This window comes from Pelophylax lessonae (assembly GCF_965119305.1).
Source record: "Pelophylax lessonae genome assembly, chromosome: 4".
NCBI classification, from domain to species: domain Eukaryota; kingdom Metazoa; phylum Chordata; class Amphibia; order Anura; family Ranidae; genus Pelophylax; species Pelophylax lessonae.
Window position 1 is genome coordinate 677,480,154 of NC_138771.1, and position 24,254 is coordinate 677,504,407.

Below are 24,254 nucleotides of genomic sequence, written 5' to 3' on the forward strand. Positions count from 1 at the left end.
TGTAGAGAACGTGGACGGTGTAGAGAACGTAGACGGTGTAGAGAACGTGGACTGTGTAGAGAACGTGGACGGTGTAGAGAACGTGGACGGTGTAGAGAACGTGGATGGTGTAGAGAACGTGGACAGTGTAGAGACCGTGGACGGTGTAGAGACCGTGGACGGTGTAGAGACCGTGGACGGTTTAGAGAACGTGGACGGTGTAGAGAACGTGGACGTTGTAGAGATCGTGGACGGTGTAGAGAACGTGGACTGTGTAGAGAACGTGGACGGTGTAGAGAACGTGGACGGTGTAGAGAACGTGGACGGTGTAGAGAACGTGGACGTTGTAGAGATCGTGGACGGTGTAGAGAACGTGGACTGTGTAGAGAACGTGGACGGTGTAGAGACCGTGGACGGTGTAGAGACCGTGGACGGTGTAGAGACCGTGGACGGTGTAGAGAACGTGGACGGTGTAGAGAACGTGGACGTTGTAGAGATCGTGGACGGTGTAGAGAACGTGGACGGTGTAGAGAACGTGGACTGTGTAGAGAACGTGGACGGTGTAGAGAACGTGGACGTTGTAGAGATCGTGGACGGTGTAGAGAACGTGGACGGTGTAGAGAACGTGGACGGTGTAGAGAACGTGGACGGTGTAGAGAACGTGGACGGTGTAGAGAACGTGGACGGTGTAGAGAACGTGGACTGTGTAGAGATCGTGGACTGTGTAGAGAACGTGGACTGTGTAGAGACCGTTGATGGTGTAGAGAACGTGAACGATGTAGAGAACGTGGACGGTGTAGAGAACGTGGACGGTGTAGAGAACGTGGACTGTGTAGAGAACGTGGACGGTGTCATGGACATTAGCAGAGAATGGAGATAAATCTTTTCCCGTACCGACACCACCGTGAATGCCGTGTTGACGATTCCTGCCCCAATCGTGGCGTAGATTGGCTGACCCACTCCGGCTTTAGAAAAGATATCGGTGGAATAATAGAAGATCTGAGGAAAGACAATGAAAACCGGTCACATCTCAATGGCTTCCTTACTTTGCTGAGGGACCTCCTACGTGAGGGCGAGTGGACTCACCGCATTGATTCCGGAAAGTTGTTGGGAGAGTTGGAGGATTATGGCCACAATGATGGGCTGCCGGTATTGTCTGCACTTGAAGATCTGCGGGATGGTAACTTTCTGTTCCATGTCCATCCGTCTCTTCTCTTCCTTCATCTCAGAGATGGCATCTGATACATCCATGAGACCCGTGAGACGCCGCAGACCTGGGAACAGAGGGCCAAGTCATAATGAGACGTGTCAGGAGACCAAAATACTTATTGTCATTGGTTTACACCATTCTGTGATCTCCCACACCCCAATGTACTCCACTCTTACTGTGGTCAGTGTCCCCCCTGCCCTTATACATAGCCTGGTTATACATGTGGGTGCCACTTACTGGTCTTGGAATGTCCCTCCTGCTCGCACACAATGTACAGAAAGCGGGGGCTTTCGGGACAAAATGGCAGCAACACAGACTGGAGAGCAGCTGGGATCAGAGTCACCCAGAAGAGGACCGGCCACCGAGAGCTTGTGCCCAGGAACAAATCCAGACCCAGAACCTGAGAGAAGAGACAAAAGGTGAGGGAAAGAGGTGGGGAGACGATAAGGGTAGATAGTAAGAGCTGGTATTGCCATCCATCAGATTACCTGAGCCACAAGAATACCGATGACCAACGATAGCTGGTGGAGGGTGCCCAGCGCCCCTCGCAGATGTGTCGGGGAAATCTCTCCTACATACATTGGAACCAACCCAGAGGCCAGACCTGGCATGACACAGAGAAAGGTTTACTGAGATATCATGAGGAGGTGATGGAACAAATTCAGAAAAGAGAATGACCAACAGATGTGTATTACTTTACATAACCAAGGCCTATTAGAACATGCTCATAGTATGCGAGGCGTCCCTCAAGCTATTTATACCATATTGCCACACACAACCAATATCCCGAAAGCTGGCAACGTCATGTGACCACTTGGGTCCAAGCAAGTGAAAGTTGTCAATGAGGTGATTTATGTGACCAGGGTCTACAAGGACCTATCTTGGACAATAGAGTCCCACCGGTGGCCTGCATTTTCATTGTAATGTCTGATATCTTCGGATTACATAGTTACATAGTAGTTGAGGTTGAATAAAGACAATAGTCCATCCAGTTCAACCTGTGTAGGTGTGTGTGGCTGTAATCATCTCACATACCCCTGAATGTTCTGATCCTTGAGATGTAAGTCTAAGAGTCTTTTGAAAGCCACCATACTTCCCGCAGAAACCACCTCTTGTGGTAGAGAATTCCACAATCTTGTAGCCCTAACAGTAAAGAACCCCCCACGTTGCCTGAGGTTAAAACGCTTCTCCTCTAATCGCATTGTATGCCCTCGAGTCCTCATGCAATCCCTTCGACTGAACAGCTTTTTTTCTAAGCTGGGATCCCCATTGATATTTATAAATTGCTATCATGTCCCTCAGGCGTCTCTTCTCCAGGGAGAATAAATCGAGCGATTGCAGACGCTCTTCGTAATTAAGGTCCTCCAATCCCCTAATCAGTTTAGTTGCCCTTCTCTGGACTCTCTCCAACTCCAACACATCCCTCCTGAGGACTGGCGACCAGAACTGGACAGAATACTCCAGATGCGGTCGGACCAGAGTTTTATAAAGTGGAAGGATTATAGTCTTATCTCTGGAATACATCCCTTTCTTTATGCATGCTAATAATCTGCTGGCTTTGGCAGCTGCCGCTTGACATTGCATGCTATTTCCTAATCTATCATCCACCAAGACTCCCAGATATTTCTCCATTTTTGATTCCCCCAAGTGTTCCCCCCCTAACGTGTATTGCGCTTTTATGTTTTTAGTCCCCAAGTGCAAAACCTTACACTTCTCCACATTAAACCTCATTTGCCATGTCGTTGGCCACTCCGTTATTTTGTCCAGGTCATTCTGTAGGATATCTGCTTCATGCTGTGCAGTTATTGCCCTGGCAAATTTAGTGTCATTTTCAAAAACTGATATAGAGCTACTGATCCCATCCTCAATGCTGTTTATGAATAAACTGAACAAGGTTGGTCCCAGGACTGAGCCCTGGGGCACCCCGCTTACTACCTCAGACCAGTCTGAGTATGCGCTATTTATTACTACCCTTTGGACACGCCCTTTTAGCCAGTTCCGTATCCAAGAGCAAACCCTGCTGTCGATGCCTGCAGACCTTATTTTATAAATTAAGCGCTTGTGGGGAACTGTATCAAATGCCTTAGCGAAATCCAGGTACACCACATCCACTGGTCTGCCCCTATCTAGCTCACAGCTCACCTCCTCGTAGAATGTTAGGAGATTGGTTTGACAAGAATGCCCATTTGTAAACCCGTGCTGATTACTGCTGATGATGTTGTTGTCTTTAGCAAACACTACGATATAGTCCCTTATCATCCATCCCCTCCAGAAGTTTACATACTATCGATGTCAGACTGACAGGCCTATAATTTCCCGGGATATGCCTCTGACCCTTTTTGAATATCGGAATCACGTTAGCCTTCCTCCAATCCCCTGGTACATCTCCTGTCCTAATACTGTCAGCAAAGATCAGGAACAGTGGTCTAGATATAACCTTACTGAGTTCTTTGAGTACTCTCGGGTGTACGCCATCCGAGCCTGGTGATTTGTTTGTGTTAATTTTATCCAGCCTTTCCCTGATTTCCCCCTCTGTTAGCCATAGTGGCAAGTCCTGTGTATTACTACTAACCATACCGTAATGGTCAGTGTACCCCATACAGTCATGGTCAGTGTACCCCATACAGTCATGGTCAGTGTACCCCTCCTTTTCATGTGTAAAGACTGACGAAAAAAAAGCGTTCAGCACGTTGCTTTTTCACTGTCCTCTGTAACCATCCTCCCATCATCGTTAATTATGTGTGCAATGTGCTCAGCCCTAGCTTTTTTGCTGTTGATATATTTAAAGAATTTCTTTGGGTTTTTTTTTTTACTATCCTCCGCTATTTGTCTCTCAAAGTTGATTTTAGCCATCTTGATTTCTTGTTTACTTTTCTTATTTGCCTCCTTGTGTTGCTCGAAAGCTGATACTGTGCCCTCTGATTTATACTTCTTGAAGGCCAATTTTTTTACCCTAATAAGTTTTTTAATGCTACGGTTTAGCCAGCCAGGTTTGGCTTTGTCTCTTCTAAATTTATTTCCCATAGGAATGCACTGCAAGATGCATTTGCTTAATATGTTCCTAAAGCATTCCCATTTATCCTCAGTGGTCAGTGATCCCAGGGTTTGGTCCCAGTTTACCCTTTCCATCAATGAGTACAATTTTGGAAAGTTTGCCCTTCTGAAGTTTAGGGTTCTTATGTTCCCCACTTGCCTTGTTATATTGTTATTTATATTAAATGTGATCATTCTGTGATCGCTAGAGCCCAGGTTGTCCTGGACTCCTACCTCCGAGATTAGGTCTGGGTCATTAGTGATCAATAGATCCAGGACTGCGTTTTCTCTAGTAGGAGAATCCACCAACTGTGACATGTAATTATCCTGTAAGGTTTCCGTGAATAGACGGGCCTTCTGTGAGTGTGTAGTCCCCTCTTCCCAGTCAATGTCGGGATAATTGAAGTCCCCCAATATGATGACTGATCCCAGTTTTGCCACTTTACACAGTAGTGCTAAAAATTCCAGCTCTGGTTTGTTTTCACCCTTCCTACCTGAATATAATCCAATAATGAACCTTCCTAGGATCATCATCTCATAGGACTGGCTGATCTGACTTAGTCCCATCAAAGTTCCACCAATGAAGGCAAAGATGTTATTCACAATCATGGCTTTCTTCCTGTTCAGGGATGGAAGGAAAGAAGAACAAACACGATCAGAGCAGAAAACTGAGACTCCATTTTCTCTTTCCTTATAAATTTGATTTAATGCTTCTAGTATATAGTAAGTATCTGTAATTATGTCCCTCGTACCCTCCGTATTCCCTGAACTCTGCGTACATCGTCCGGGCTCCCACTTCCCTCGTAGCCTCCGTATTCCCTGAACTCTGCGTACATAGTCCGGGCTCCCACTTCCCTCGTACCCTTCATATTCCCTGAACTCTGCGTACATCGTCCTGGCTCCCACTTCCGTCGTACCCTCCGTATTCCCTGAACTCTGCGTACATCGTCCGGGCTCCCACTTCCCTCGTACCCTCCGTATTCCCTGAACTCTGCGTACATCGTCCGGGCTCCCACTTCCCTCGTACCCTCCGTATTCCCTGAACTCTGCGTACATCGTCCGGGCTCCCACTTCCCTCGTACCCTCCGTATTCCCTGAACTCTGCGTACATCGTCCGGGCTCCCACTTCCCTCGTACCCTCCGTATTCCCTGAACTCTGCGTACATCGTCCGGGCTCCCACTTCCCTCGTACCCTCCGTATTCCCTGAACTCTGCGTACATCGTCCGGGCTCCCACTTCCCTCGTAGCCTCCGTATTCCCTGAACTCTGCGTACATCGTCCGGGCTCCCACTTCCCTCGTACTCTCCATATTCCCTGAACTCTGCGTACATCGTCCTGGCTCCCACTTCCCTCGTACCCTCCGTATTCCCTGAACTCTGCGTACATCGTCCGGGCTCCCACTTCCCTCGTACCCTTCATATTCCCTGAACTTTGTCTACATCGTCCTGGCTCTCCCTTCCCTTGTACTCTCCATACTCCCTGACCTCCCTGTTCATCATCCTGGCTACCTCTTCTCTCGTACCCTCCATATTCTCTGAACTCTGTGTACATCGTCCTGGCTCCCCCTTCCCTCGTACTCTCCATAGTCCCTGAACTCCATGTACATCGTCCTGGCTCTCCCTTCCCTTGTACTCTCCATATTCTCTGAACTCTGTGCTCATCATCCTGGCTCCCACTTCCCTTTTACTTTCCATATTCCCTGAACTCTGTCTTCATCATCCTGGCTCCCCCTTCCCTTTTACTTTCCATATTCCCTGAACTCCGTGTACATCGTCCTGGCTCCCCCTTCCCCCGTACTCTCCATATTCCCTGAACTCCGTGTTCATCGTCCTGGCTCTCCCTTCCCCCGTACTCTCCATACTCCCTGAACTCTGTCTACATCGTCCTGGCTCCCCCTTTCCTTGTATCCTCCATATTCCCTGAACTCCGTGTACATCGTCCTGGCTCCCCCTTCCCCCGTACTCTCCATATTCCCTGAACTCCGTGTTCATCGTCCTGGCTCTCCCTTCCCCCGTACTCTCCATACTCCCTGAACTCCGTGTTCATCGTCCTGGCTCTCCCTTCCCCCGTACTCTCCATACTCCCTGATCTCCGTGTTCATCATCCTGGCACCCCCTTCCCTTGTACTCTCCATATTCTCTGAACTCCTTGTTCATCATCCTGGCTCCCCCTTCCCTTGTACTCTCCATACTCCCTGATCTCTGTGTACATTGTCCTGGCTCCCCCTTCCCTTGTAATCTCCATAGTCCCTGAACTCCGTGTACATCGTCCTGGCTCTCCCTTCCCCCGTACTGTCCATATTCCCTGAACTCCGTGTACATCGTCCTGGCTCCCCCTTCCCTTTTACTTTCCATATTCCCTGAACTCCGTGTACATCGTCCTGGCTCCCCCTTTCCTTGTACCCTCCATATTCCCTGAACTCCGTGTACATAGTCCTGGCTCCCCCTTCCCTCGTACTCTCCATACTCTCTGAGGTCCGTGTACATTGTTTTGGCTCCCCCTTCCCTTGTACTCTCCATATTCCCTGAACCCTCTGTACATTGCCCTGGCTCCCCCTTCCTTTGTACTCTCCATATCACCTGAACTCCGTGTATATTGTCCTGGCTCCCCCTTCCCTCGTATTTTCCATATTCACTGACCTCCCTGTTCATCATCCTGGCTACCTCTTCTCTCAAACTCTCCATATTCCCTGAACTCCGTGTACATCGTCCTGGCTCCCCCTTCCCTTGTACTCTCCATATTCCCTGAACTCCGTGTACATCGTCCTGGCTCTCCCTTCCCCTGTACTCTCCATAGTCCCTAAACTCCGGGTACATCGTCCTGGCTCTCCCTTCCCCTGTACTCTCCATACTCCCTGAACTCCGTGTACATCATCCTGGCTCCCCCTTCCCTCATACTCTCCATAGTCCCTGAACTCCGTGTACATCATCCTGGCTCCCACTTCCCTTGTAGCCTCCGTATTCCCTGAACTCCGTGTACATCGTCCTGGCTCTCCCTTCCCCCGTACTCTCCATACTCTCTGATCTCTGTGTTCATCATCCTGGCTCCCCCTTCCCTCGTACTTTCAATATTCCCTGAATTCCGTGTACATCGTCCTGGCTCCCCCTTCCCTTGTACCCTCCATATTCCCTGAACTCCGTGCTCATCATCCTGGCTCCCCCTTCCTTTGTACTCTCCATATCACCTGAACTCCGTGTATATTGTCCTGGCTCCCCCTTCCCTCGTATGTTCCATATTCACTGAATTCTTTGTGTACATCGTCCTGGATCCCCCCTTCCTCCGCACTCTCCATATTCCCTGAACCGCACTCTCCATATTCCCTGAACTCCATGTACATTGTCCTGGCTCCCCCTTTCCTCGTACTCTCCATACTCTCTGAGGTCCGTGTACATTGTTTTGACTCCCCCTTCCTTCGTACTCTCCATATTCTCTGAATTTCATGTAAATCATCCTGGCTCCCCCTTCCCTCGTACTTTCCATATTCCCTGAACTCCGTGTACATCGTCCTGGCTCCCCCTTCCCTTGTACTCTCCATACTCCCTGATCTCCCTGTTCATCATCCTGGCTCCCCCTTCCCTTGTACCTTCTGTATTCCCTGAACTCTGTGTACATTGTCCTGGTATCCCACTTCCCTTGTACCCTTCATATTCCCTGAACCCTGTGTACGGGGGAAGGGGGAGCCAGGACAATGTACACAGAGTTCAGGGAGTATGGAGAGTACATCATCCTGGCTCCCCGTTCCCTCGTATTCTCCATATTACCTGAACTCCATGTACATCGTCCTGGCTCCCCCTTCCCTCATACCCTCTGTATTCCTGAACTCTGTGTATATTGTCCTGGTTCCCATTTTCTGGTCAGCCACAACCCTCACTTACCGTCCCAGCCACTGAGACACGACCCCGACACACAGAGAGGACACCATGCCACCAATAGAGAAAATGGCCACTGATAGCGACCACAAAGTCCGTAGGAGGCCAACATCAATGGAATGAGACTCTGGATTGTGCCGACTGATGTACGATTCATTGTAGCTTTGTTCTATGATCTGAGAGACAAATCACGGGGTAAGGATAATGAATAATACAGCCTGCACCTCCCCCATACTATGAACAGGAAGTGACCTGTGTGTGGGAAAATATCTTCCCCTCAAGAGGAGAACATTCATAGCTCATTTTTGATCAACTGATATTATAAACATGTAAAGCAATTTGTATTGTAATGGTATCACCTCTTTAGTTTCTGCATTTCAAACACACAAAGCCCACAGTTGCTTCTCCTGTAATCCGGGATCCCAGGACTCTGCTTTCCCCGTGTTTTGTGGCACACCATGTGACATTTCAGGCGCTGCAATAACTGAATGTCCTTGTAATGTAGACGCTCACTTCACACCTCCTGTAACTTTTATATTGCTCACAAGAGCTCAGCCCAGCCAACGTCTCTTCCCGGGACACGGGCCTTCTCCTCATACCCCTTACACCTTCACACCTCCTGTAACTTTTATATTGCTCACAAGAGCTCGGCCCAGCCAACGTCTCTTCCCGGGACACGGGCCTTCTCCCCATACTTCGGGGACAGAGGCCTTCTCCTCATACCCCTTACACCTTCACACCTCCTATAACTTTTATATTGCTTACCAGGGCTCAGCCCAGCCAACGTCTCCTCCCAGGGACACAGGCCGTTTTCTCATACTCCTGACACCTTCATACCTCCTATAACTAAAATATTGCTCACCAGGACTTGGCCCAGCCAATGCCTCCTCCCAGGGACAGGTGCCCTTTCCTTATAATTTGGGGACAGGGGACTTCTCCTCATACACTGGGGATAGGGGTTTTCTCCTTATACTCCTGACACCTTCACACCTCATATAACTTTTATAATGCTCACCAGGGCCCGGCCCAGCCAATGTCTCCTCCCAGGGACATGGGCCTTCTCCTCATTCTCCTAGGATAGGGGCCTTCTCCTCATATTCCTGGAACAGGGGACTTCTCCCCATACTCCAGGGACAGGGGCCTACTCCTCATATCCGGGGTATAGGGGCCTTCTCCTTATATTACAGGGATAGGGGCCTTCTTTTCATATTCCTGGGGCAGGGGACTTCTCCTTACACTCCGGAGGTCTTTGGCCTTCTTCTCATACTCTGGGGATAAGGACCTTCTCCTCATACTCTGGGGATAGGGGCTTTCACCTCATATTCTGGGGATATTGGCCTTCTCCTCATATTCCGGGGACAGGGGCCTTTTCCTCATACTCTGGTGACAGGGGCCTCACTTCATATTCTGGGGACAGGGGACTTCTCCTCATATTGCAGAGGTCGTTGGCCCTTTCCTCATACTCTGGGGATAGGGGGCCTTCTCCTCATACTGTGGGGATAGGGGCCTTCTTCTCATACTCTGGGGATAGGGGGCCTTCTCCTCATACTGTGGGGATAGGGGGCCTTCTCCTCATACTCTGGGGATAGGGGGCCTTCTCCTCATACTGTGGGGATAGGGGGCCTTCTCCTCATACTCTGGGGATAGGGGGCCTTCTCCTCATACTCTGGGGATAGGGGGCCTTCTCCTCATACTCTGGGGATAGGGGGCCTTCTCCTCATACTCTGGGGATAGGGGGCCTTCTCCTCATACTCTGGGGATAGGGGCCTTCTCTTCATACTCTGGGGATAGGGGGCCTTCTCCTCATACTCTGGGGATAGGGGGCCTTCTCCTCATACTCTGGGGATAGGGGGCCTTCTCCTCATACTCTGGGGATAGGGGCCTTCTCTTCCTACTCCTGACAACTTCCTTCCAATTAAGTGTCCCTAAGGAATCGTCCCCCCTTCATTTCTTGTCTTTAGGTAGAGCCTCTTTACGTAAACTCCCATAATGAGGGTCTGAGCTTTCTGCTGGTTCCTCTTTTATTTTTCAGGACATGACCTCCCCCCTCACCCATCACTGAAGAAAAGTCCCAAAAATGACTGTTACCAGGAAGGTTCTCTAGAACTTGATTGAAGGACAGCTGTAATTGGAAGCTAATATTTGGAGAGAAAATTAACAACCAATAAGATTGAGGTGTTCTCTTTTTTTAGGTCTCTATCATGTGGGTCCTGTCCCAGTGTAGAGCTTCAACTAATCCGTGATCTCCTCTCCCTCCCTTAGTGGAGGAAATGTCACCCACCTCTGTGGATTGACGGTACTTCTGGTGGTCCCCGGGTTGTGGAGACACTTGGTGCTCCCGTCCTAAGGACTGAGCGGGTCAGTGAGTATCTAATGTTGGTATTGATAAAGGTTTAGAGGTTAAAGGTCAGTCATGAGTTATCCGAGTTTGGTTTAGACCCTGGTATAGATCAGCGGCCATACCCTTCCACACATTCGTTTTCTGGTGTTCTTCGTAGTGCTAATGATTAATTTGTTATTGGCTGGGTGGTACCTGAGTGGTTCTTTGTAGGGTTGTTCCCAACAGCCACCTCTTCCTATAAAAATGGGCCCGTCATTACTCCTCCACTCTACTCTACAATGGCCTGAGGGTCAGAACATTACTCCTCCACTCTACTCTACAATGGTCTGAGGGTCAGAACATTACTCCTCCACTCTACTCTACAATGGCCTGAGGGACAGGACATTACTCCTCCACTCTACTCTACAATGGTCTGAGGGTCAGAACATTACTCCTCCACTCTACTCCACAATGGCCTGAGGGTCAGAACATTACTCCTCTACTCTACTCTACAATGGTCTTAGGGTCAGAACATTACTCCTCTACTCCATTCTACCATGGCCTGAGGGTCAGAACATTACTCCTCCACTCTATTCTACCATGGCCTGAGGGTCAGACATTACTCCTCCACTCTACTCTACAATGGCCTGAAGGTCAGAACATTACTCCTCCACTCTACAATGGTCTGAGGATCAAACATTACTCCTCCACTCTGCTCTACAATGGCCTGAGGGTCAGAACATTACTCCTCCACTCTACTCTACAATGGCCTGAGGGTCAGAACATTACTCCTCCACTCTATTCTACCATGGCCTGAGAGTCAGAACATTACTCCTCCACTCTACTCTACAATGGTCTGAGGGTCAGAACATTACTCCTCCACTCTACTCTACAATGGCCTGAGGGTCAGAACATTACTCCTCCACTCTATTCTACAATGGTCTGAGGGTCAGACATTACTCCTCCACTCTACTCTACAATGGTCTGAGGGTCAGAACATTACTACTCCACTCTACTCCACAATGGCCTGAGGGTCAGAACATTACTACTCCACTCTACTCTACAATAGTCTGAGGGTCAGACATTACTCCTCCACTCTACTCTACAATGGTCTGAGGGTCAGAACATTACTCCTCCACTCTACTCTACAATGGTCTGAGGGTCAGAACATTACTCCTCCACTCTACTCTACAATGGTCTGAGGGTCAGAACATTACTCCTCCACTCTACTCTACAATGGCCTGAGGGTCAGAACATTACTCCTCCACTCTATTCTACAATGGTCTGAGGGTCAGACATTACTCCTCCACTCTACTCTACAATGGTCTGAGGGTCAGAACATTACTACTCCACTCTACTCCACAATGGCCTGAGGGTCAGAACATTACTACTCCACTCTACTCTACAATAGTCTGAGGGTCAGACATTACTCCTCCACTCTACTCTACAATGGTCTGAGGGTCAGAACATTACTCCTCCACTCTACTCTACAATGGTCTGAGGGTCAGAACATTACTCCTCCACTCTACTCTACAATGGTCTGAGGGTCAGAACATTACTCCTCCACTCTACTCTACAATGGCCTGAGGGTCAGAACATTACTCCTCCACTCTACTCCACAATGGCCTGAGGGTCAGAACATTACTCCTCCACTCTACTCCACAATGGCCTGAGGGACAGAACATTACTCCTCCACTCTACTCCACAATGGCCTGAGGGACAGAACATTACTCCTCCACTCTACTCTACAATGGTCTGAGGGTCAGAACATTACTCCTCCACTCTACTCTACAATGGTCTGAGGGTCAGAACATTACTCCTCCACTCTACTCTACAATGGCCTGAGGGTCAGAACATTACTCCTCTACTCTACTCTACAATGGTCTGAGGGTCAGAACATTACTCCTCCACTCTATTCTACAATGGTCTTAGGGTCAGAACATTACTCCTCTACTCTATTCTACCATGGCCTGAGGGTCAGAACATTACTCCTCCACTCTATTCTACCATGGCCTGAGGGTCAGACATTACTCCTCCACTCTACTCTACAATGGCCTGAGGGTCAGAACATTACTCCTCCACTCTACTCTACAATGGTCTGAGGATCAAACATTACTCCTCCACTCTGCTCTACAATGGCCTGAGGGTCAGAACATTACTCCTCCACTCTACTCTACAATGGCCTGAGGGTCAGAACATTACTCCTCCACTCTATTCTACCATGGCCTGAGAGTCAGAACATTACTCCTCCACTCTACTCTACAATGGTCTGAGGGTCAGAACATTACTCCTCCACTCTATTCTACAACGGTCTGAGGGTCAGACATTACTCCTCCACTCTACTCTACAATGGTCTGAGGGTCAGAACATTACTACTCCACTCTACTCTACAATGGCCTGAGGGTCAGAACATTACTACTCCACTCTACTCTACAATAGTCTGAGGGTCAGACATTACTCCTCCACTCTACTCTACAATGGTCTGAGGGTCAGAACATTACTCCTCCACTCTACTCTACAATGGCCTGAGGATCAGAACATTACTCCTCCACTCTACTCTACAATGGCCTGAGGGTCAGAACATTACTCCTCCACTCTACTTAACAATGGTCTGAGGGTCAGAACATTACTACTCCACTCTACTCTACAATGGTCTGAGGGTCAGACGTTACTCCTCCACTCTACTCTACAATGGTCTGAGGGTCAGAACATTACTCCTCCACTCTATTCTACAATGGTCTGAGGGTCAGAACATTACTCCTCCACTCTACTCTACAATGGTCTGAGGGTCAGAACATTACTCCTCCACTCTACTCTACAATGGCCTGAGGGTCAGAACATTACTCCTCCACTCTACTCTACAATGGTCTGAGGGTCAGAACATTACTCCTCCACTCTACTCTACAATGGCCTGAGGGTCAGAACATTACTCCTCCACTCTACTCCACAATGGCCTGAGGGTCAGAACATTACTCCTCCACTCTACTCCACAATGGCCTGAGGGACAGAACATTACTCCTCCACTCTACTCTACAATGGTCTGAGGGTCAGAACATTACTCCTCCACTCTACTCCACAATGGCCTGAGGGTCAGAACATTACTCCTCTACTCTACTCTACAATGGTCTGAGGGTCAGAACATTACTCCTCCACTCTATTCTACAATGGTCTTAGGGTCAGAACATTACTCCTCTACTCTATTCTACCATGGCCTGAGGGTCAGAACATTACTCCTCCACTCTATTCTACCATGGCCTGAGGGTCAGACATTACTCCTCCACTCTACTCTACAATGGCCTGAGGGTCAGAACATTACTCCTCCACTCTACTCTACAATGGTCTGAGGATCAGAACATTACTCCTCCACTCTACTCTACAATGGCCTGAGGGTCAGAACATTACTCCTCCACTCTACTCTACAATGGTCTGAGGATCAGAACATTACTCCTCCACTCTACTCTACAATGTTCTGAGGGTCAGAACATTACTCCTCCACTCTGCTCTACAATGGCCTGAGGGTCAGAACATTACTCCTCCACTCTACTCTACAATGGCCTGAGGGTCAGAACATTACTCCTCCACTCTACTCTACAATGGTCTGAGGGTCAGAACATTACTCCTCCACTCTATTCTACCATGGCCTGAGAGTCAGAACATTACTCCTCCACTCTACTCTACAATGGCCTGAGGGTCAGAACATTACTCCTCCACTCTACTCTACAATGGTCTGAGGGTCAGAACATTACTCCTCCACTCTATTCTACAATGGTCTGAGGGTCAGACATTACTCCTCCACTCTACTCTACAATGGTCTGAGGGTCCGAACATTACTACTCCACTCTACTCTACAATGGCCTGAGGGTCAGAACATTACTACTCCACTCTACTCTACAATAGTCTGAGGGTCAGACATTACTCCTCCACTCTACTCTACAATGGTCTGAGGGTCAGAACATTACTCCTCCACTCTACTCTACAATGGCCTGAGGATCAGAACATTACTCCTCCACTCTACTCTACAATGGCCTGAGGGTCAGAACATTACTCCTCCACTCTACTTAACAATGGTCTGAGGGTCAGAACATTACTACTCCACTCTACTCTACAATGGTCTGAGGGTCAGACGTTACTCCTCCACTCTACTCTACAATGGTCTGAGGGTCAGAACATTACTCCTCCACTCTACTCTACAATGGTCTGAGGGTCAGAACATTACTACTCCACTCTACTCTACAATGGTCTGAGGGTCAGGCGTTACTCCTCCACTCTACTCTACAATGGTCTGAGGGTCAGAAATTACTCCTCCACTCTACAATGGTCTGAGGGTCAGAACATTACTCCTCCACTCTACTCTACAATGGCCTGAGGATCAGAACATTACTCCTCCACTCTACTCTGCAATGGCCAGAAGGTGAGGGTAAGCACATTGTACATTCACTCTACCCTACAATGGTCTGAGCGTCAAACATTGCTCCTCCACTCTACTCTACAATGGTCTGAGGGTCAGAACATTACTCCTCCACTCTACTCTACAATGGTCTGAGGGTCAGAACATTACTCCTCCACTCTACTGTACAATAGTCTGAGGGTCAGAACATTACTCCTCCACTCTACTCTACAATGGTCTGAGGGTCAGAACATTACTCCTCCACTCTACTCTACAATGGTCTAAGGGTCAGAACATTACTCCTCCACTCTACTCTACAATGGTCTGAGGGTCAGAACATTACTCCTCCACTCTACTCTACAATGGTCTGAGGGTCAGAACATTACTCCTCCACTCTACTCTACAATGGTCTGAGGGTCAGAACATTACTCCTCCTTTCTACTCTACAATAGTCTGAGGTTCGGCACCCTACACCTCTACTGCACTCTGCAATGGCAAGAGGGTGAGAGTAAGCACATTGTACCTTTACTCTACTCTATAATGGTCTGAGGGTCAGAACATTACTCCTCCACTCTACTCTACAATGGTCTGAGGGTCAAAACATTACTCCTCCACTCTACTCTATAATGGCCTGAGGGTCAGAAGTTACTCCTCCACTCTACTCTACAATGGCCTGAGGGTCAGACGTTACTCCTCCACTCTACTCGACAATGGCCTGAGGGTCAGAACATTACTACTCCACTCTACTCTACAATGGTCTGAGGGTCAGACGTTACTCCTCCACTCTACTCTACAATGGTCTGAGGGTCAGAACATTACTCCTCCACTCTACTCTACAATGGTCTGAGGGTCAGGCGTTACTCCTCCACTCTACTCTACAATGGCCTGAGGGTCAGAACATTACTCCTCCACTCTACTCTGCAATGGCCAGAAGGTGAGGGTAAGCACATTGTACATTCACTCTACCCTACAATGGTCTGAGCGTCAAACATTGCTCCTCCACTCTACTCTACAATGGTCTGAGGGTCAGAACATTACTCCTCCACTCTACTCTACAATGGTCTGAGGGTCAGAACATTACTCCTCCACTCTACTCTACAATGGTCTGAGGGTCAGAACATTACTCCTCCTTTCTACTCTACAATAGTCTGAGGTTCGGCACCCTACACCTCTACTGCACTCTGCAATGGCAAGAGGGTGAGAGTAAGCACATTGTACCTTTACTCTACTCTATAATGGTCTAAGCATCAGAACATTACTCCTCCACTCTACTCTACAATGGTCTAAGCATCAGAACATTACTCCTCCACTCTACTCTACAATGGTCTGAGGGTCAGAACATTACTCCTCCACTCTACTCTACAATGGTCTGAGGGTCAGAACATTACTCCTCCACTCTACTCTACAATGGTCTGAGGGTCAGAACATTACTCCTCCACTCTACTCTACAATGGTCTGAGGGTCAGAACATTACTCCTCCACTCTACTCTACAATGGCTTGAGGGTCAGAACATTACTCCTCCACTCTACTCTAAAATGGTCTGAGGGTCAGGCGTTACTCCTCCACTCTATTCTACAATGGTCTGAGGGTCAGACATTACTCCTCCTTTCTACTCTACAATGGCCTGAGGGTAAAACATTGCTCCTCCACTCTACTCTACAATGGCCTGAGGGTCAGAACATTACTCCTTCACTCTACTCTACAATGGCCTGAAGGTCAGACGTTACTCCTCCACTCTACTCTACAATGGTCTGAGGTTCAGCACCCTACACCTCTACTGCACTCTGCAATAGCCAGAGGGTGAGGGTAAGCACATTGTACCTTCACTCTACTCTATAATGGTCTGAGGGTCAGAACATTACTCCTCCACTCTACTCTACAATGGCCTGAGCGTCAAACATTACTCCTCCACTCTACTCTACAATGGCCTGAGGGTCAGAACATTACTCCTCCACTCTACTCTACAATGGTCTGAGCATCAAACATTACTCCTCCACTCTACTCTACAATGGCCTAATGGGTGGAGCATTGGGAAGGCCATAGATTATGCCATTTTCTTTTCTTCCACTATGGGTGAAAGGAAAGAATATTGCTCGATTCCCCCATCAACACAGTCAGCGTTGATAGGAGAATCCCTCTCCTAGTGCTATTGTATTCTGCCGGTGGGGAGCCTTTCCTTCCGGCAGAACAAAATGATTAGTGCTGCCAGCTATAGCCAGTTGCACTAATCTTTCAGGAAAAACTTGAGTCGATCGATAGATGTTTCAGTTGTCCCTGTATATTCTGAACATTTGTTTTTTCTTTCTAACGGCCTTGACTGCAACCAATAACTCTTGTCTAGTAGATGCTGGAGGGACCCTGAAGAAGAGCTTCTGAGGCTCTCCTCAAACATCACTGAAACATCACCAGGACACCATGAAGAAGATAAAGCCTCTGAGGCCCAACATGGAGGAAGCAATGGTGACATGGAGAAAGCAAAGGTGACACAGAGAAGGTGAGATGGAGGAAGTGAATGTGACATAACGGAAGCGAAGGTAACATGGAGGAAGTGAAGGTGACATAGGCCAACCTGGTGACATTACATATGTAGGCTCCATCCCGGTAGACGGAGGGCTTTGTGAAGGATTTGTTTCTATTCATTAAACTCTGTTCATCTCCCAGGATTTCCTCTCTGCTCCGCTTCCCCGGAGAAATCCATCTCCTGTTAGATTTCACCAATGAGATCCTGTCTCCTATTCCCACCTTCCAAGCCTACACCTACAGTATATACATATACATCACCCCATTGCTGGCCTCACGTGTTACATAGTTACATGTCAGGTTGAAAAAAGATACAAGTCAATCTAGTTCATCCAATAGAAAACCTCCATATACACCGTCCTTTCCCACAGTTGATCCAGGGGAAGGCAAACAACCCCAATAAATATGATCCAATGGGTTAGGGTTTTAACCCTAATCCAATGGGAAGTGGGGGGAAAGTAATTTCTTGCTGATCCCCTGGGAGGCAATTGGACATCCTCTGGATCAATAATCAGATATCCCATGGATCAATAATCAGATATCCCCTGGATCAATAATCAGCTATCCCCTGGATCAATATTTGGATATTCCCTGGATCAATAATCAGATATCCCCTGGATCAATATTTGGATATTCCCTGGATCAATAATCGGATATCCCCTGGATCAATATTTGGATATTCCCTGGATCAATAATCAGATATTCCCTGGATCACCTACCCCTGACGTTATTACCTCTAACCCCTGTTATTGCACCCTGGGGGTGGAGGGGTGGAAGGGTGGGGGAAGGGTGGGGGGGGGGGTGGACTGGTCTTTCTTCAAAAAACAAATATCAGAAAAAGGAACTGAAATCTACCAATGGAAGAGCCAGATTCACTCATGTTTATAAATATGAACTATCAAGATCAATTACAAACCAGCCAATCAGAAACCTCCAACCTGAAGTTTTGACATCAGATTCCTGGAATCATGTGACTTACCTTATTACCATCTCCAGATATGAGAGACAGAACACAAGAGATAAGAATATCCCCCAATAATCCAAGGTATGGCGGTACAATATTCCATGGCGCAGTACAACGTTATCAGATGTGACATCACTCAGGATTATGATGTCATAGGATATCAGGATGTGGACTGTCTGTGCTCACAGGTTGAACCAGGATCAGGATGGGGAAGGAGAGTCCTTGTTGGTACCATCCTGCATCCTCATTCTGCCCCCCCCCCCTTTTTTCTTATTCTTCCCGAATTCTCACTCACCTTTTGGGGTGCGTTGATGACTCCGATGTTGTATCCAAACTGGAATGAGCCCAGGATGGCGGTGAAGACAGACAGGACCAGAGTCTTGGTGACGGCAGTTCGGGCCACCACCTGCTGGAAAAGAACCGGGAGAGTCCACCGGTGACCACCATGCAATCTACAATAATGGTGACACCCCCTCCCCCCCACACACAGCCTCCTGTGAAAAGCATCAGCCGGTCCCCCCCATACCTGTCCTCCATCGATGGGCTGGAATCCTCCGGAGGGCATTTTTCCTTTCTCTTCCTAGAAAACCCCCGAGAGGGTGAAACGTTTGGAGAGCTCAGTCTCTGTGACCTTGTAGGAAAGAAGTGAGAGAGAGGCGAGGGGGGAGGAGGGACGCCCCAGGCAAGCCGTCACAAGAGGGACACAAACTTTTCCCAAGGTTTAGCAGAATGTGAAAGAAGGAGACAGACCGAGATAGGAGATAGAGGGTGTACAGGAGATAGAGGGTGTACAGGAGATATAGGGGGTACAGGAGATAGGGGGTACAGGAGATAGGGGGTACAGGAGATAGGGGGGGTACAGGAGATAGGGGGTGTACAGGAGATAGAGGGTGTACAGGAGAAAGGGGGTGTACAGGAGATAGGGGGTGTACAGGAGATAGAGGGTGTACAGGAGATAGAGGGTGTAAGGGAGATAGGGGGTGTAAAGGAGATAGGGGGTGTACAGGAGATAGGGGGTGTACAGGAGATAGGGGGTGTACAGGAGATAGAGGGTGTACAGGAGATAGAGGGGGTACAGGAGATAGAGGGGGTACAGGAGATAGGGGGTGTACAGGAGATAGAGGGTGTACAGGAGATAGGGGGTGTACAGGAGATAGAGGGTGTACAGGAGATAGAGGGTGTAAGGGAGATAGGGGGTGTAAAGGAGATAGGGGGTGTACAGGAGATAGGGGGTGTACAGGAGATAGAGGGTGTACAGGAGATAGAGGGTGTACAGGAGATAGGGGGTGTACAGGAGATAGAGGGTGTAAGGGAGATAGGGGGTGTAAAGGAGATAGGGGGTGTACAGGAGATAGGGGGTGTAAGGGAGATAGGGGGTGTAAAGGAGATAGGGGGTGTACAGGAGATAGGGGGTGTACAGGAGATAGGGGGTGTACAGGAGATAAGGGGTGTACAGGAGATAGAGGGTGTACAGGAGATAGGGGGTGTACAGGAGATAGAGGGTGTACAGGAGATAGGGGGTGTACAGGAGATAGGGGGTGTACAGGAGATAGAGGATGTACAGGAGATAGAGGATGTACAGGAGATAGGGGGTGTAAGGGAGATAGGGGGTGTAAGGGAGATAGGGGGTGTACAGGAGATAGGGGGTGTAAGGGAGATAGGGGGTGTAAGGGAGATAGGGGGTGTACAGGAGATAGGGGGTGTAAGGGAGATAGGGGGTGTAAGGGAGATAGGGGGTGTACAGGAGATAGGGGGTGTAAGGGAGATAGGGGGTGTACAGGAGATAGAGAGTGTCCAGGAGATAGGGGGTGTACAGGAGATAGGGGGTGTACAGGAGATAGGGGGTTACAGGAGATAGGGGGTGTAAGGGAGATAGGGGGTGTAAGGGAGATAGGGGGTGTAAGGGAGATAGGGGGTGTCCAGGAGATAGAGGGTGTACAGGAGATAGGGGGTGTAAGGGAGATAGAGGGTGTCCAGGAGATAGGGGGTGTCTCGGAGATAGAGAGGGTCCCAGAGATGTAGGGGGTCTAGGAGACAGAAGTCGGGGCTCAGCCCTGGGATAGAGGGTGTCTCAGAGATAGAGAGGGTCCCAGAGATGTAGGGGGTCTAGGAGACAGAAGTCGGGGCTCAGCCCTGGGATAGAGGGGGTCCAGGCTAAGGACAGTCACACGGGGGAGGACAAGGTGTCAAAGATGGGCCAGAACAGCTGAGAAACATTGAACCATCCAAGAGGTCCTGCAGTAGCGACACACGGAGATATAGAGGAAGGGGCTCAGGTGGGTTCATGGAGGGGGGTCAGAAGTTATGTGGGGGGGTATTGATGGGGTCATGGTGGTGGGAAGAACAAGAGGGTAAGAAGAGGAAGACAGATGGGGGGATTGGTGAACAGAGGAGCACAGAACACAAAGAATTCAGGGGTAATGGTTGGGGGGGCCCCCTGAGGGTGGTATATAGGGGGGACACAGAGGGGCTCCTGACGGTGGTATAAAGGGGGGACACAGAGGGGTTCCTGACGGTGGTATAAAGGGGGACACAGAGGGGTTCCAGACGGTGGTATAAAGGGGGGACACAGAGGGGTCCCTGACGGTGGTATAAAGGGGGGACACAGAGGGGTTCCAGACGGTGGTATAAAGGGGGGACACAGAGGGGTCCCTGACGGTGGTATAAAGGGGGGACACAGAGGGGTCCCTGACGGTGGTATAAAGGGGGGACACAGAGGGGTCCCTGACGGTGGTAGATCCAGAGAGCAGAATGAGGAAGGAGTCGGGGGAGTAAAGCAGATAGAAGAGGTACCTTGAATCTCTGCCAGCTGGAGGAGTGTGGCACCACAATGACTCCGAGGTGTGAAAATAAAGAGCGTTGTCGTGTCTACCCTGGGTGGGGGCAGCGGGGGGGCCGAGGCGGGAGGGGGGGGGGGTCTAAATCTGGATACAGCCTTTCATTGAAGGTTTGGAAAGGTTACGGAAGGAGATCACCCCTGGCCGGGGCGGCCAAAAGAGTGGTGGGTACATGGACGGAGACCGGGGGGGGGGGGGGCATCATTAAAAGCCCCCCCCCCCCCGCCCCAGGTCATTCAGTTCAGTGTAGAGCTTTATAGAGGATATAAAGAGAACTCAGCGGGGTCAGCTGACTGACACCCCCCCCCCCCCCCAGCCTGTCACTGAAAGGTCGGAGGACTGGAGCAGCTGTCCCTGGCGGAGGGGTGTCATGTCCTCTGACTAAAATACCAACTGAAACCCAACACCCCCATTGGGGGGGCCGGGGGGTCAGCAACACACAGGAGCTCGCCAGTCACACACGTGGGCGCCGACGCAAACCCATAACCTTTCCAAAGGCTTACACCGGGGGGTAATAATAGATTGTCAGCTCTCCGGGACAGCCGACCACGTGCCTTCCCATAGATACAGACACTGCGTCACGGCATGGGGCTTATATCAGGGCGACCCCGGCTATACACTGTATATACTCTACATACTGTATATATAACACAACCCTAACCTGCCTGTATACTCTATACACATACAGTACCTGACAAAAGTAAGTACACCCCTTACATCTACCTTTTCATGTGACAACACTGAAGAAATGACACTTTGCCACACTTGTATAAAGTATTTGAAACCCATACTTGAGTAGAAGTGGAAGTGCTCGATCAAAAAGTGACTTGAGTAGAAGTACTAAAGTATTCAACATTTTCTGTACTTAAGTAGTTTAAGTAGTAGTAGTAGTTCTGTACTTAAGTAGTAGTAGCAAGTAGTTTTTTTTTTTTTAAATTTTGCTACTCAAGTACTGAAAGTAAAAGTACAAGTACTGTGTTATGTAGTTATTAAAGAAAGAAGTCAAAAGTTTGAACATCATATTGTTTTTTATTATTTCAAACGATTAACCTAAAAGGACAATCACAATTCCTTAGGCTGTACACATGACATTACACACATGACATTATACACATGACATTACACACATGACATTACACACATGACATTACACACATGACATTACACACATGACATTATACACATGACATTATACACATGACATTACACACATGACATTATACACATGACATTATACACATGACATTATACACATGACATTACACACATGACATTATACACATGACATTACACACATGACATTACACACATGACATTATACACATGACATTACACACATGACATTATACACATGACATTATACACATGACATTACACACATGACATTACACACATGACATTATACACATGACATTATACACATGACATTATACTCATGACATTATACACATGACATTATACACATGACATTATACACATGACATTATACTCATGACATTACACACATGACATTATACACATGACATTACACACATGACATTATACACATGACATTATACACATGACATTACACACATGACATTATACACATGACATTATACTCATGACATTATACTCATGACATTACACACATGACATTACACACATGACATTATACACATGACATTATACACATGACATTATACTCATGACATTATACACATGACATTACACACATGACATTACACACATGACATTACACACATGACATTATACACATGACATTATACACATGACATTACACACATGACATTATACACATGACATTATACACATGACATTATACTCATGACATTACACACATGACATTATACACATGACATTATACTCATGACATTATACTCATGACATTATACACATGACATTACACACATGACATTATACACATGACATTATACACATGACATTATACTCATGACATTATACACATGACATTATACACATGACATTACACACATGACATTATACACATGACATTATACACATGACATTATACTCATGACATTATACACATGACATTATACACATGACATTATACTCATGACATTATACACATGACATTATACACATGACATTATACACATGACATTATACTCATGACATTACACACATGACATTATACACATGACATTACACACATGACATTATACACATGACATTATACACATGACATTACACACATGACATTATACACATGACATTATACTCATGACATTATACTCATGACATTACACACATGACATTACACACATGACATTATACACATGACATTATACACATGACATTATACTCATGACATTATACACATGACATTACACACATGACATTACACACATGACATTACACACATGACATTACACACATGACATTATACACATGACATTATACACATGACATTACACACATGACATTATACACATGACATTATACACATGACATTATACTCATGACATTACACACATGACATTATACACATGACATTATACACATGACATTACACACATGACATTATACACATGACATTATACACATGACATTATACTCATGACATTACACACATGACATTATACTCATGACATTACACACATGACATTATACACATGACATTACACACATGACATTACACACATGACATTACACACATGACATTACACACATGACATTACACACATGACATTATACACATGACATTATACACATGACATTACACACATGACATTATACACATGACATTACACACATGACATTATACACATGACATTACACACATGACATTATACACATGACATTATACACATGACATTACACACATGACATTATACACATGACATTACACACATGACATTATACACATGACATTATACACATGACATTACACACATGACATTATACACATGACATTATACACATGACATTATACACATGACATTACACACATGACATTATACTCATGACATTACACACATGACATTATACACATGACATTACACACATGACATTATACACATGACATTATACACATGACATTACACACATGACATTATACACATGACATTATACACATGACATTATACTCATGACATTACACACATGAC

At 47.4% G+C, this 24,254-nt stretch overlaps 1 protein-coding gene across 2 annotated transcripts in view; it reads right to left on the reverse strand.

Annotated features, from left to right (window-relative positions):
• Window positions 1-21,173, reverse strand: part of SLC2A4 (solute carrier family 2 member 4) — a 37,209-nt gene extending 16,036 nt beyond the window's left edge. The window contains exons 1-9 of one of the 2 annotated variants that reach the window (XM_082252642.1): window positions 21,077-21,173; window positions 18,810-18,914; window positions 18,579-18,692; window positions 8,098-8,267; window positions 4,717-4,841; window positions 1,678-1,793; window positions 1,427-1,589; window positions 1,066-1,253; window positions 874-978 (exon numbers count right to left, since the gene is read on the reverse strand). In XM_082252642.1, coding sequence (XP_082108768.1) covers window positions 874-978; window positions 1,066-1,253; window positions 1,427-1,589; window positions 1,678-1,793; window positions 4,717-4,841; window positions 8,098-8,267; window positions 18,579-18,692; window positions 18,810-18,848 — 1,020 coding nt within the window. In that variant the 5' untranslated portion in view covers window positions 18,849-18,914; window positions 21,077-21,173. Of the gene's footprint in view, window positions 1-873; window positions 979-1,065; window positions 1,254-1,426; window positions 1,590-1,677; window positions 1,794-4,716; window positions 4,842-8,097; window positions 8,268-18,578; window positions 18,693-18,809; window positions 19,102-21,076 lie in introns of those variants that run through there. The other variant, XM_082252641.1, reaches the window with a different exon arrangement.
• Window positions 21,174-24,254: the final 3,081 nt, after the last annotated feature.